Consider the following 14313-nt stretch of genomic DNA (forward strand, 5'->3'; position numbering starts at 1 on the left):
TAGACAGCTGGGCGTTAGACTGGGCCAACACCTCAGGCAAGTTACCAGACAGGGTATCTCCCAACTCCTTTCTGAGATCCCTTTGGAGCCGCGTAAAATGTCAAGTAATTCCAGCGACCGCAAGGTAAAGGTCGCTGAAGACAGGGTACGCTTCCCATACCTATCCATACTTCTAGAATCCTTATTAGGAGGATGGATGGAAGTAGAAGCCTCTGCCATGTCCTGCTGAGTGGCAGACGCCACCACCATAGCATCTACAGGTACTCCCTTGGTCAAAAATTCTTTTCCAGGAGGCACAGATAAGAACTTATTGGGGCGGCTAGGAACTGGCTCCAGAGTCAGGGTGTTCCCACACCCTTCGACAAATAAGCTACAATAATTCATCTAAGGGTGTAGACACCCAAGAGGTGTAAGGCTGGGCTCAAAAGGCCTTAAGTCATACTCCCCAGAACGATTTTTGGATGGCCAGTCGCCCCACTGTCTCAAGATTTCCAGAATATCGGAGGACGACTTCGGGGACCCTTCTGCATCATCAAGGAAAGTGTCAGAGGTGACAGACTCATCTGGGGAGTCTACGTGCTTCCTCTTACACAACTTCTTCCTGGGAGGCTCGTCAGGCACGGACTCCAAAGGGCCCTCAGAAAGCAGGGGACCGCACATGGAGGTATCATCAGGCCTAGGAGCCCCGCTGTCCAGAGATAGGGGGCACCAGAAGCTCTAGTCGCAGCATCTGGGGATGGAGTTGCCAATTCAGGTGAAGTCACTATTGACTTGAACAGTCCGCTCCTCATAGCCTCGAAAGAAGGACCACTAGAATGATGAAAAACTCGCCTCAGAGACCATGACCGGAGTCAGGGTACCCCTAGCCGAAGCACCAAGGGGGAGACTCCGAGCCGAAACCTGAAGCCCCGATGTATCCCCCTCGGGTTCGACTGAGGACACCCAAGTACCGAAACCTGTAGAAGGGATGGAAAAGGTTGGAGCAGAGGTCGGATCAGAAAGACTAGCAGGTGGTTTCATGGCCGACCCAAGGACTTCACTCGATTCGGCAGACTCTGGCTCTGACAACACTGAGGTTGTCTGAGGGGGGAAGAAATGGAACTGATATCGTGGCTGGCTCCGGAGCCGACTGGGCTGGAGCCGAAAATAATTTAGTTAACACTGGCAACTGGAGGAGCCTCCGGACCACCCTATCCACATCAGAATCCAACAGCCTGGAGGACTTGGAGGAGACAGAAGGGGGTTGAGAAACCTCTGTCAGAACAGAGACAAGACTGGGGCAACTGCTCCAAAGGGATAGGAACCGAAGCAAGCTCGAGAACCACCGCAACCTCCTTCGGTGCAGACTACCGTGGAGTCGAAGAAGCCGACCCCGAAACAGACAAGACTTCCTGCGGCTCCGAGACCAGTGGAGCCAAGGAAGGAGACATAGCCTTAGACAGTACCTCCAGTGGCTCCGAGACCAGTGGAGCAGAGGAAGGAAATATAGCTTTTGACCTTTTCTCCGGAGGCTCCGATCAACTAGCCAGAGACTTCTTTTTGTTTTAGACCTGGATTTCTCTGAGGGGGGGAGAAGACGCCAAAGTTTCCTCAAAGGAGGGTTTAATCAAACCCTTAAGGATAAGTTTATTTTTTCTCTCCTGTAAAACCCTGGAAGAGAAGGCATGACAAACACTGCAGGATTCCTGCAAGTGTATGGCACCGAGACGATAAACACAGATGGCGTGGCCATCACACATTTTATACGCACATTTGGCGCATTTTTTAAAGGCAGATGGCTTATGTTCTTTTTGTTCCTTGCCAGACACAAGTAAACATGACCGCACACTCAGCAACACACGAAGGGAGGGTGGAAAGGGCTCTAACTTAAACGCCCGAACACTAAAGACACAAGATAGGGCAAAGGCCCTCTAACTTAAACAGGCCTAGCCCGCTAAACAAAAGGATTACCATACAAATAACACTCAATCTCAAAAGGGAAACTGAAAACGTAGCTATTAAAAAAGCTTTTTGGAAATAACCAAGCAGTTAAGTCAAAAAGAGGGTACTTAGCCACAGCCAAGTAGAGACCATGTCATTACTCTAGGAGTGGCAAATGAGATCTGGGGGTTTGGGCGTGGTGCATCCTGGGATACAGGGTTAGCCCAGCCAATGACAGACTTTGTGCTAGTTATAACGGCAGAGTGAGTCAGTAATGAATGTAGGCAAGACAGGATCACATTACATCACAATTTTCAAAAGAATCAGCATATTTCTCTCCAGTTGGAACAGTAAACACTAAATGGCTACAAACATCAAGATGTTGTCAAAAGGGAAATGGAAAGCAGCTAGGGTCAGCAGCCAAAATGAAAAACGAGGCTGTGATATAGGAAATGACCCGCCAATCAAGGGAATGGGCAGTATTGGCAGTCCAGTACATGAAATGCACACCTTTCACTTGGGAGATTGCCTCTGATAGTAATCGGATTGTGGGCAACTCCTATTTGCCAAAGTGAGTCTCACTAACTGGGATAATTATGTGTGCGCCTGTGTACAGAAACACTCAAGCCTGGGCTACTGTAGCAAGCACAGAGTTTTCTAGCCAAAAGTTAAGGGGTACAAATTAGTAAACAGAAAAGATGCCAACTGCAATCCCAGGTTCTTGCCTTCTTTCTGGTGTTCTGAAATACTGATGCCATAAAGCAGTACACAAGGGCAAACAGAAAATAGTGAAAAATAGGGATTCTGCTTTTCTATGCAACAGAAAAAGTTCCAAACTTACAGCCTCTGTGGGAGTTTTCTTCAGTTTTGTTCGGTCTACTTTCATTTTCTTCTTCGTTTAAAAACAATCGTCTCCTACTCCTAAAAGACAATGTAGGCATAAGTCATGCATGATTAATTCCACCAATAACTTGCAACATCCTCCTTGCATCCTTCAACAAACTAACCATATTCACAAACATGCTGCACCAACAAGCAGAGAAAATTGAATTTAAGTCTATCCTAATACAATTCAAAGGCTCCGCCAAAGTTAGTACTGACATACAAAAAAAATGTACTCACCATAACCTTCCACATGTTAAATCCATCTCACCTTCACTCTTCACTGGTGGGGTTCGGAACTGATCTGGGGTTCCGACTCTGCCATATACAAAAGCTTGAAGTTTTCCACTGGCTTGTCACTGTGCCCCGATCCCATCACACCCTAGGAAAACTCCCCAGATCTTTGCTGACAACAGTTAACCAATAGACTATCTCAACACCTTAAACAATAATGATGTTCAGAGAACTTTACTTGCCAGATTTAACTGCTGGTTCCTCCAGTAGGCAAAGGGTGGGATGCAAGAATGAAGCCAAGATGGACACATGGAATGTTATGGTGAGCCCATGACTTTGTGATGTCGTCCCATCTCGCCTTCATTCTTCACTGGTTGGGACAGCATCTCTACACCATATTTCTTGGGTGGCTCACGGGAGAATATTTCTCAATCGTGGACCCAAAAGAGGCCTTGTCCCTTGAGGCCAAATCCACTTTGTAATGACTGATAAAGGTAAGAGGCCTTGCCCATGTTGTAGCAGCACAAACATCACTTGGTAGTCTAGCACAGAAAGCAGAAGCTATTATGGCTCTAATATAATGATAGACTTTGCCAGGAAGATCTTTGCTGTTAGATTTGTATGTAAAACTAATAAAATCCGATAGCCATTCTGAAAGTGTGACTTCATACAGGAGCACCTTTCTTGGCTTCTGAAAATGAAACAAACTGGTCAGATTTTCTGAAGTCCTTTGTCCCATGTAAGTAGACACGTATTTTGTCTATTTACATCCAGTTGGTATAGCATTATGTTCTGCCTTTTTGCCACAGTTAGGGGAAAAAACACTGGTAGATCTACGGACCAATTCAAATTAGACTCCGATCATACTTTTGGCAGGAAGGATGGGTTTGTTCGTAGGGATACTCTACCTTTGTGCAAAAGCATGTAGGGGGGGCTTAATAGATAGTGCTTGCAGCTCTGAAACCCTTCTAGCAGAATGAATGGCAATCAAAATAATTGTTTCCAATGTCAAGAACTTTAGATTTCAGGATGATGTAGGCTCAAAGATGGGGAAGAAGGTAACAGGACAAAAAGTTTAGGTCCCATGGTAGTAGAGGGGTCTTAATGGGTGGTCTTAGCAGAATAGCACCCTTCAGGATGTCTTTATAGTCCAAGACATCAGATTTAGGGCTAAATATTTTATATGAAAATTGGATATTGCTAACTGGACTACAATGGTAGCTGCAGCTGCGCCTTCATTAAATAGCTTCATTAGAAATTCAAGAATAGAACCCATAGGATCAGAAAAAAGGATCAACTTTATTACTTAATGCCCAGGAAGAAAATATTTTCTATTAGCTCATGTAAAGTTCTCGCTGAAACCTTTCAAGACGAGATCACAATATGTTTCACAGAGGAAAGGCTAGGGAGTCTAGCTATAATCCTAATTAGAGCAGCCAAGCTGTCAATTTGAGGGTTTGAAGAGAGGGGCTGAGCATTCGATGTACGAGTCAGGTGGTATGAACTGGGTCCAGAACCCAATGGCTCCTCCTGGAGAGGAGGCCAAAGGAAGGGGAACCAAATTTGAAGAGGCCAGTATGGGGAGACGAGTATCACATCGCTTCCCAACGAGCTGGCTTTCTGAAGCAATTTGGGTATCAATGGAAAAGAAGGGAAGGCATAAAAGGACACCAGAGGGCCAATTGTGTACAAGTGCATCCCTTGGTGACTTTCCTGGAGGTGGAATTAGGGCAAAATAGCTGCTGCATTTGGCATTCCTAGATGTGGTAAAAAGGTCACAGCAAAGCTGGCCCCATTTGTGGAAAATCTCCACTACTTGTTTTAGGGACCACTTGTGAGGCATCAGAATCGCTCTGTTGAGTTTGTCTGCCATAATGTTGGATTTCCCCGGGATGTGCGCTGGTATCAGTAAGTGTTGGGAGAAGGTCGCCCACTCCCATACTCTCAGGGCCTCTTGACAAAGAGGGTAGGACTTAGTTTAGTACTACATAAACAAGGAGTAACAGTCTGTATTGCAATAGTTGCTAGTGGAAGGCAGTCCTGAAGTGCCTCCAACGCCAGAAGCACCTCATCTCTGACACTGTGCAAAATGGGCCTAGTGATCCTGTCAAGTGCCTTGGACTGTCCTTCCCAGATAATGACCCCCACCTTATCTGGGAGGAGTCCGAGACTAAAGGCTGTGGAGGGACAAAGGGTTGACCTGATGTCACATGAATGGAGTGAAGCCACCAGCGAAGGTCTTTTTTGCAGGACTTAATTTGTTAAGACATGGGTAGTTCCTGCAACAACCGCTGAATGAACAGTATTCAATGCAGAATTGTGCATGCATGCATGCTAAAGGAACCAAGTTCATCGCTGCTGCCATAGTTCAAGACTTGCAGAACTGTTTGCACTCTTCTCTTGGAAAGTAGGTTTAAGACTGCCATAGAACTAAAACCATCGGTAAGAAATTTTGTAGTCTAGATCTGCCCCTATAATGATACGTTCAGATGGCAACGAGGCAGATTTTTTGCAATTTATCACGATTCCCAGGTAAGAGCAGAGAAGTAATGCAGCGTCTCTTGTTTTTAGTAGTACATGCTTTGTGGTGGCAGTTAGGAGCCAGTCTACATATGGAAACACTCTGAATCCTAGATGTCTCTAATGAGCCGTCACCACTGCCATACCCTTGAATACTCTGGGGGCTGTAGTGAAATCAAAGGGTAAAGCCTGAAATTGGTAATGAGTGGCTCCAAGCCAAAAGCGCAGTTTACTCCTGGATGGCCTGTCCATCTTTGTAGTAGTACGCATCTTGAAGGTCTATAAAGCTCATCCAATTGTCTTTTCCCAGAAAAGGAAAACTAGACTCATGTTACCATCTGGAACTTTCTCTCTCATGGATTCATTTAATCTGCTGAGATACAAACTTGGCCTCTAGTCTCCTGTTCTCTGGCACTAAAAAGAACCTCGAGTAACTTCCAGATCTTATACGGTCTGCGGGAACTCTGGGTGACTTTAGCACCTTTTGAATTTCTAGAGTTGCCTGTTCCCTCTGACTGGGTGGAACATCCAGGGTGTTCTTTATGTACGAGATGGGAAGGGAGAAGGGTACAGAGTTCTCTGGATTGGATACGTTGTACCCACTTGTCATTTCCAGCCAGGCTTCTTGGTACAAAGATAAGCAACCCCCGACTGCCTCCAGAGATGGACAGACAGGCCTCCCTTCAGGAACACTGAAAGGGCCTACCACAGAATAAATCAGTCACCCTGCTTTGCAGACACTCTGCTGCTTGGGTGGCATCTCCCATTACTACTTCCCCCTCTGCCCATGGGGAAAATCACCACAAGTTCGCTGACCAACTCTGGTACTTCCGGAACCACATCTTTCCTCCATGTTGGCTTAGGTCTAGAAGGCAGGGAAAAATTGACTCCTACAGCAGATTTTTTTTTTTCCTTCTTGCTCACACCTGTGTTCCCATAACGTTTGGCCTGAAGAGGGACAAGGCATCCAAGAGCATTAACCAAGGCAGACTTAAGAGGATCTAGTAAGTCACATACGCGCATCCAGGAATGCCCCCCTCAGGGAAATTCTTGAACCCGCACCCCTGCTCGCTCTATCTGCTGTGTATGAAATAAGCCTCATGGAGGAGTTAACCACAGAGTACAAGGTGGAAACTGAGGGGAAACCTTGTCGGATACCCCTGCAGCTATTGAATCTAGTACAGTATCTCCTAGCTCCTTTAGATCTTTGTAAACTAGTAAAGTGAGTTAGATAATTCAGCGAGCTGAGTGCAAAACAGCTGAAAACATGCACGTTCGGTAGCTTGCCCACTGTACGGGACTCGCTGTTCAGCAGATGGACAAACTAGGATGTCTGAAAGCTCTTTTTTGGTGGCGGCCACCACCATAGCATCCACTAACACCCTTCGTAAGAAACTCATCTGTAGGTGCAGTAATAAAATTTGTTTGGCCTCCGATGAACAGGTTCCAGAGTCTACAGAGTCCCACACCTTTCGTCTGACTAATTCCATGAGCTCAAAGACAGACATTTAAATGTCGCAGTGGGAGACCCAAAAGACTTCAGGTATACAGACAACTCCTCAGAAGAGTTGAGCTTACAGCCGCCCCGCTACAGATTTCTAGGATGTCCGTGAGACGTCCTCAGAGGGCAACCATGGGGACCCTTCTGACAGAGGTTTATCTTACAAGTGACTGACTTCTCTGGGGAGTCTAAATGCTTCCTCTTGCATAGTCTGAGGGGACCTCTTCAGAAGGGTATTCTGGAGAGGTTTCAGAACAGGGGATCACCCGATTGTCTTTATACCATCCTGAAACCTAAGATCAGTCTGTAGATGGTATGGTGCTGAGACAAACACCAGTGCCTTCGGGGGAAGAATGTCAGGACCCAAGAGTGGAGCAGTCTGCAGAGACAGCACTCATCACCTCAAAATCCCCCTTCCCCTGAGCCGATAACACTTTTGGCTCCGAAGAACCAGAAGGCATCCCTGGAACCAAGGGGGTTGGGCTCAGAGGCCAATGTAAGAGAACAGCTCACCCATGCCCAAGTGTGAGGCGCAAGTTCAGTTCCGACAAACGTCCGATGCAACTCTCCTCCCCAGACCGGACAGCATCAGCTCAGACTCAGTTCAGACGAAGAGATTATGTTGGGGACTTTGATGGAGACTGTCAATTCTGAAGTGCCCTGGCCTTCTGCCCTGACCTAACACTTCAGTGAAGGGGGCCTTCAGTAAACCTCTCAAGTTCATTCTTAGTTTCAAGCAGCACTCTAGTGGCAAATGGAACAGGATTCTTGCAGATTCAAAGTTCCAAGACAGTATACACAAATAGTGTGCCCATCCGTGCCGGGCATTTCCTGGTTACACTTCACACTTGGAACCCAAAGGGTTTGGTTTCCTTATGTTCCTCAGACAATCAATATACTAACAGACAAGTATAAGAAAAGACTACAAACTACTCAGTCTTTAAGAAAAAAATCCAGCTAGCTACAAAACTTTTTTTTTTTTTTTTTTTTTTTTTTTACAAGAAATAACCCCAACTACAACAGAAGGGGTGGCAGCTTTAACTGAAAATTAAGCTGCCTAGTCAAAAGGGAAGGGAGAAGGAAGGAAGATGGCCTAACTCAAATGAGCTGCCGGTTTAGGTTAGGAAGTAACAGGACCAATACATTTCTTTACAACACTACAAATGAAACTAGTGTGCAAAAAAAGCAAGGTAAAGGATAGAAAGGAAAGCCCTCAAACTAGAAACTAGCTTTAAACACCAAATTTAAGCCAGGAGAGGGAGTAACATAGGCCTAGCGAAGAAAACGATGGCCAGAAGCAAAGGAGAAGAGCGAACTCTCTAAACTAATTTACTAAAACACTAATTTTTTTTTTTTTTGTACAGCCAGAACAAAGTACATTAAAAAGTAAGAAAAATGTTCCAACTTAGCCAGAGCCAAAATGGAAGCACCCGATCTGTTTAGCGGCAAACTAGATCTGGGGAGCTTTCCTAGTGCATGATGGCATAAGGATACAGCCACAAACCAGTGGAAGACCAAGCTTTTCTATACAGCCAAGTAGGAACAGAGGATCGGTTCCTAACCCAACCAGTGAAGAATTAAGGCAAGATAGGACACATCATTTTTTTACTTCGTTACAAATCAGATTTATTATGGCTTCAAATTAAATAGCATACTAGGCAACACTTGCAGTACTTCTGAAAGGGCTATGGGATTTCAAGTCTGCCAATTTTAAACCTTAGGTGTAAAGGTTATAGCAATTTCAATACTAAAAGATTACACCCTAATTTTCTTTCCATGGAAAAATAGAGACTGTGGGAGGGAAACCTAGCATTACCAACTGTGTATGAAGAAGTGTTGAAGGAATTTTTAACTGAAGTTATTCTGCTCTTCAGTAACTTGAAGTGAAGCTAGTGTTGGCTGAATTTTGTTATTTGCTAGTAATTACAGGTGTGGGGGTAGCCACATTCTTTGATTTCCTGTCCTTGCATATTTAAACTGGTGCATGAGAAATAATTCCTGCTTTACAACTTCAGCTTGGCCAGCTAAGAACTTGGTTATATTCAACTGGAGGTATAAGAGAATTTAAGTACCTATATCTGCACTTTTTTTAAAAAAAAATACAGTATTATACAGTATTTAATTTGATTTAAACTGTGTATGAAGGAGTGTTGAAGGATTTTTTAACTGAAGTTATTCTGCTCTTCAGTTATTCCCACCCAGCCACTCGCCCTGTTTTTGTTTTGGTGTTAATCTTGTGGCATTGAAACTGCCCGCCCCTCAGCCTGCCTCTGGGCCCATCTCATTTGCTCACTCAACTGAGTGCAGTGAGATCATATTCTGATTTCAGGCACTCCTACTGTGTACAAAGAGAGCATCTGGGAAACAGACAAAAAAAATTAAGCTTATTTCCTGCCTTTCTTGTTAAGTGGTACAGACTATTTGTAGGCTTCTGAGCCCCCAAGCCCTTCTGTGTTTGAGGGAAGCCTTCTAGCTTGTTTTTTTTTCCTTATAACTAGCCAGTTTTCTAGTTTCAGCACTCAAATCTGTTTCTTTGATTTCAGCACTTGTTCAGAAAAAAAAAAAAAAAAAATTTCATCTGCTTTTACTGTACTTGTGTTTTTACCTACTTTTTACTTTTGCATCATCTTAAAATACTCAATTGTATTTATTACTGCTTGGTGTAACTCATTCTAAGCCTTCTGGTTTAAACACTTGGGCTTCGGACCAGTTAGTTGTTTTGCACTGAGAGGGTTTGTGGTCTGCACTGTTGTGGCAGAACAGGTAGCTTACATCCTTCTAGTTTGAGAACTGCTGATTGAGGGCTCAGTGTCTGTTATTCTAAAAGTGTATTAATTCTGGTTTAAGCACTTGGGCTTTCAAGCCAGTTATTTTACATTAAGAGGGTTCGTGGTCTGCACTCTTGTGGGAGGAGAGGCTGGACTCTGCCCTTCTGAGCTGGGAATTTCTGCTTAAAGGCTTATAGTGCATGCATATCTGAACTGTTTCTTACTGAAGTTGGTGCACCTTGTTTGCTGTGGCATAGACTGGATTCGGGCCTGCTGGATCTAGCTTTGTGTAACTTGAGCACTAATCCAGACATTCTCTAAAGTATTCAATGGTATTTATTACTGCTTGGTTGTAACTTGATTAAAGTGTAGCTATCATTCAAGTCTTTTGGATTAAGCAATTGGGCTTCAGACCAGTTGTTTTACATTAGGAAGGTTTGTGGCAAGCACTGTGGTGGCAGGACAGGTAGCTTTCATCCTTCTAAGTTGGGAACTGCTGATTGAGAGCCCAGTGTCCAAGTGTATTAGTTCTGGTTTAGGCACTTGGGCTTCAGGCCAGTTATTTTACATTAAGAAGGTTCGTGGTCTGCACTCTTGTGGGAGAAGAGGCTGGACTCTGCCCTTCTGAGCTGGGAATTTCTGGTTAAAGGTTTATAGTGCCTGAATATTTGAACTGTATCTTACTGAAATTGGTTCACCTTGTTTGCTCTAGCATAGACTAGATCCAGGCCTGCTGAATCTAGCTTTGTTTATATGCTTGTTGTTGGTTTGCTTGTTATTTCCTGGAAGCTAATTCCACCTAATACGCAACTTCTCAGCTTCTGTGGATCACTAGTGATATCTGCATTGCTTACTGTACTTATTTCCTTGTTTCACTTGAAAGTTACTGTTTGTCGTTTTTGCATTTAGTTACTTGTAACACATTGCACTTAAGTTACCTGGCACTTGCTCACTAAAGCAATTATATAAGTCAGCACTAAAAATTAAAAGCACTACACCCTCACTCCCCACTGGCCCTTGTTTTCAATTAAGGATTTCCCAATATTATTCTAGCATGTCCAAAGGTCAGTTGTCAATCTCCTCTCTGGTCCAGCTGGTGAATCTGGGAATCTTGAGGCAATGTTATAACTGCCTCATGTACACAGACAACCCTCTCCTCCTCCCACATAACACAAATACTTGCGAGAGATGCAGCTATTTAGCCAAACTGGAGGCTGAGCTCTCTCAACTCAGGACTGGCAAGACCAGACAGGAGGAGAAGGCAACTACACACACCACAAAACCAGCCTCACAATCTACCACTCCACTGAATCAAACACAAACACACAAAGACATACTCGGAGGCTCTGAGTAAAAATTTACCTAAACAGCAGAGGCCTCTAAAGCAGACACCCAAACAACTGCTACCTCAAGACACCCCACAAGCAACACAAACCACAAAAGCAGTGTGCAAAGCAGTCACAGCCCTTAAGGCCAAATACATCAAACATACTTGTCATAGGTGACTCCATAGTCAGACACACTGACGTCCCACTCACCAGGCTGAACAAGGAGAGGGTCACAGTAAGCTGCCTATCGGGCGTTAGAATCCGCCACAACACAAGCACTCGGGTCACTCCACGGCAAGTACAAATATGACACAGTCATTGTCCATGCTGGTGTGAACGACCTGAGACGTACCTCCCTGGACTACATGAAGAGACAGAGGAGCTCTCTGATTATGCAGCCCAGGCAGGTATGACCCTAACCCTGAGCAGTATCCTTCCTTCACCAAGAATGATGCCACAATATAGAGACAAGATGATCAGCTTTAACAATTGGCTTAATGTCTGGTGTCATTCAAAGGGGATCCAGTGTCTGTCTGCCTGGGATGACATGCTTGACAAGCCACGCTGCTTCGCAAGGGACGGCTTGCACCCGTCACCCCTGGGATTCCGGATATTGGCTAAGGCTCTTGCCACCCCCATAGTGCCTTTTTTAGGCAAGGCTCAAATTCTAAACCTACCACCCTAGAAAACAAAAATGGGAAGAAACTGAGGGTAATGCTGCTCAATGCCAGAAGTCTAAATCTCAAAATGCACGCACTCGAGGCCCTTCTCAGTATGGAGAAAGTACAGTTTTGTACCTACCATAAATGTAGATGTCCGAACAGGATAGCATCTGCAGTCATAACAAATGGGTTGTCCTGTCGTCAGGCAGCCCTTCGGTCGGCCGGATTCCAAAGTCTGGGTCCGGCTTCGGCTGACGTCGCACTTCACTCGACGTCATATCTGCTGGTCTTCGGGTATAAAGGCATCAGCCGACGCCATTTTCCTCAGTGTTTCTTGCCCCAGATGCCCTCTTGGAAAGCTAAATTTTGAATAAATGCCAATGTTTCCAAAAAAGTAGAAGGCAAACACAACAAATAAGCATGTATGTACATATATACAAACAAATACACCATAAGAGACTCCCCCCTAGCTAGCTATTAGGAGGGTAAATACCCTAGGAGTACCACAGAGGGGAAGGAGGGTGGGTAATCCTGACTGCAGATGCTATCCTGTTGACATCTACATTTATGGTAGGTACAAAACTGTACTATGTCCTTCAAGGATGCATCTGCAGTCATAACAAATGGGTAGAATACCATAGCCAAACTAGGGGTGGAGGAAGAAAAAAAATTATGGTGTAGTTAGGATCCCTTGCAGTACAGCAGTGGCAAACCCTGCTCGGGATCTAGAGTATAGAGGTAGATTATAATGCTTGGCAAATGTATGCACGGAGGTCCAAGTAGCCACCTCAATAATGTCCTTGGTTGCCACTCCTCGTAAGAAAGCTGTGGTAGTGGCTGTTGCCCTTGTAGAATGAGGTCTTATGTTCTGTGGAATTGGTTTTCCATGGTAGGAGTAACAGAATCTTATGCAATTTCCTATCCATTTAGAGATTGTCTGTTTGGAAAGTGCTTTTCCTTCCCTTCCTGTTGCATAGGCTACTAAAAGCTGGTCAGTTTTTCTGTTACCTTTGGTTCTGTCCAGGTAGTAGCGTAACTGTCTATGTACATCCAAGGTATGCAGCAGTCTTTCCCCCCTGTTCTGTGGGTTGGGAAAGAAGGTAGGTAGGTGGATTGCCTGGTTTAAAGACACTCTGGATACCACCTTAGGCATAAATGTAGGATTAGTCCTCATGGACACTATCTTGGTGGAAGATTAGGAAGGGTTGTACTGCCATTAAGGCCTGTAGTTCCGAAACCCTCCTTGCTGAAGTAATTGCCAGTAGGAAAGCAGTTTTCCATGATAGGTGTTGAAGATCTGCTGTTGCTGCTGGTTCAAATGGAGGGAGTGTTAATTTTTCTAGCACAAAGTTCAAGTCCCATGCTGGCAATGGTGGTTTCCTAGGAGGTTTTACATTTTTGATCCCTCTGAGGAACTGCCTGAGTAGAGGATGCGAAAAGACAGGTGGATCGAAGCTGTACTCTGCTGAAATAGCTGATGCATGTATCTTGATGGAAGAATAGGACAGGCCTGTGTGTAGAAGCTCTGCCAAGTACTCCAGGATGTTAGCAATATCTATGTTCGACACATCTTTTCCTCTTTCAGCACTCCAAATGACAAACCTTTTCCATTTTCCTGCATAGTTCCTTCTTGTTGAAGGTCTGCGTGCTTCAATGATAATGTCTTTAACCCTTTGGGATAGGTCTGGGTTAGATGCTGCTATGTGATGTTCCAGGCAGTCAGTTGCAAGGTTTTTAGGTTTGGGTGCATGATGTTGTAGTTCTGAGTTATCAAAGGCATCAGGGGTATTGACCACATTCTCCCCCGAGACATGCTCCTCAGCAATGGATACCAGTGTTGTCATGGCCAATTCGGAGCTATCATGATTATCTTTGGGCATTCCTCTCTGATTTTCAGTAGTACCTTGTGCATCAAAGGAAGAGGTGGAAATGCATATGCTGTCAGGCCTTTCCAACTGAAGGATAGAGAGTCCACCTTCCATGCAAGTGGGTGGTATGTCCTTGTGCAAAATTTTTTCAGCTGGTGATTGAGTGGGGATGCGAATAGGTCTATTTGTGGCATTCCCCATTTCTTTGTGATGGCCTTGAAGATGTCCGGGTGTAGCATCCATTCGTGAGCATCCGAGGTGGTTCTGCTTAACATGTCTGCTAGGGTGTTTTCTTTTCCCGGCACAAATATTGCCTGTAACTGGATGTTGTAGCTCAGAGCCATATTCCAAAGGTCCAGAGTCATTCTGCATAGTGGGTATGAATGAGTGCCTCCCTGTTTGTTGATGTACCACATGACTGTGGTGTTGTCTGCCCTTATTAAATGGCCTTCTTTGAGGAACGGTCTGAATTTCTGGATTGCTAGTTTTACTGCCAGCATTTCTTTTTGGTTTATGTGCAGGTGCAGCTGGTCTTGAGTCCACAATCCTTGTATGCATTTGTCCAACATGTGCGCCCCCCAGCCTAGGTCTGAGGCGTCTGTTGTGATGGTTTGGCTTGCTTGAATGTTG

General features: G+C 44.8%; 1 protein-coding gene across 1 annotated transcript in view; it reads right to left on the minus strand.

Moving 5' to 3' along the window:
- Positions 1-14313, minus strand: part of HUWE1 (HECT, UBA and WWE domain containing E3 ubiquitin protein ligase 1) — a gene marked incomplete in the record, with an annotated part of 5008559 nt that overhangs the window by 4654333 nt on the left and 339913 nt on the right. The window contains 1 exon segment of the mRNA XM_044079288.1: positions 2762-2841. Within this exon segment, the coding sequence (XP_043935223.1) occupies positions 2762-2806 (45 nt within the window).

This window comes from Protopterus annectens, chromosome 8.part0 (genome assembly GCF_019279795.1).
Source record: "Protopterus annectens isolate FY-2018-M chromosome 8.part0, PAN1.0, whole genome shotgun sequence".
Taxonomy (NCBI): Eukaryota; Metazoa; Chordata; order Ceratodontiformes; family Protopteridae; genus Protopterus; species Protopterus annectens.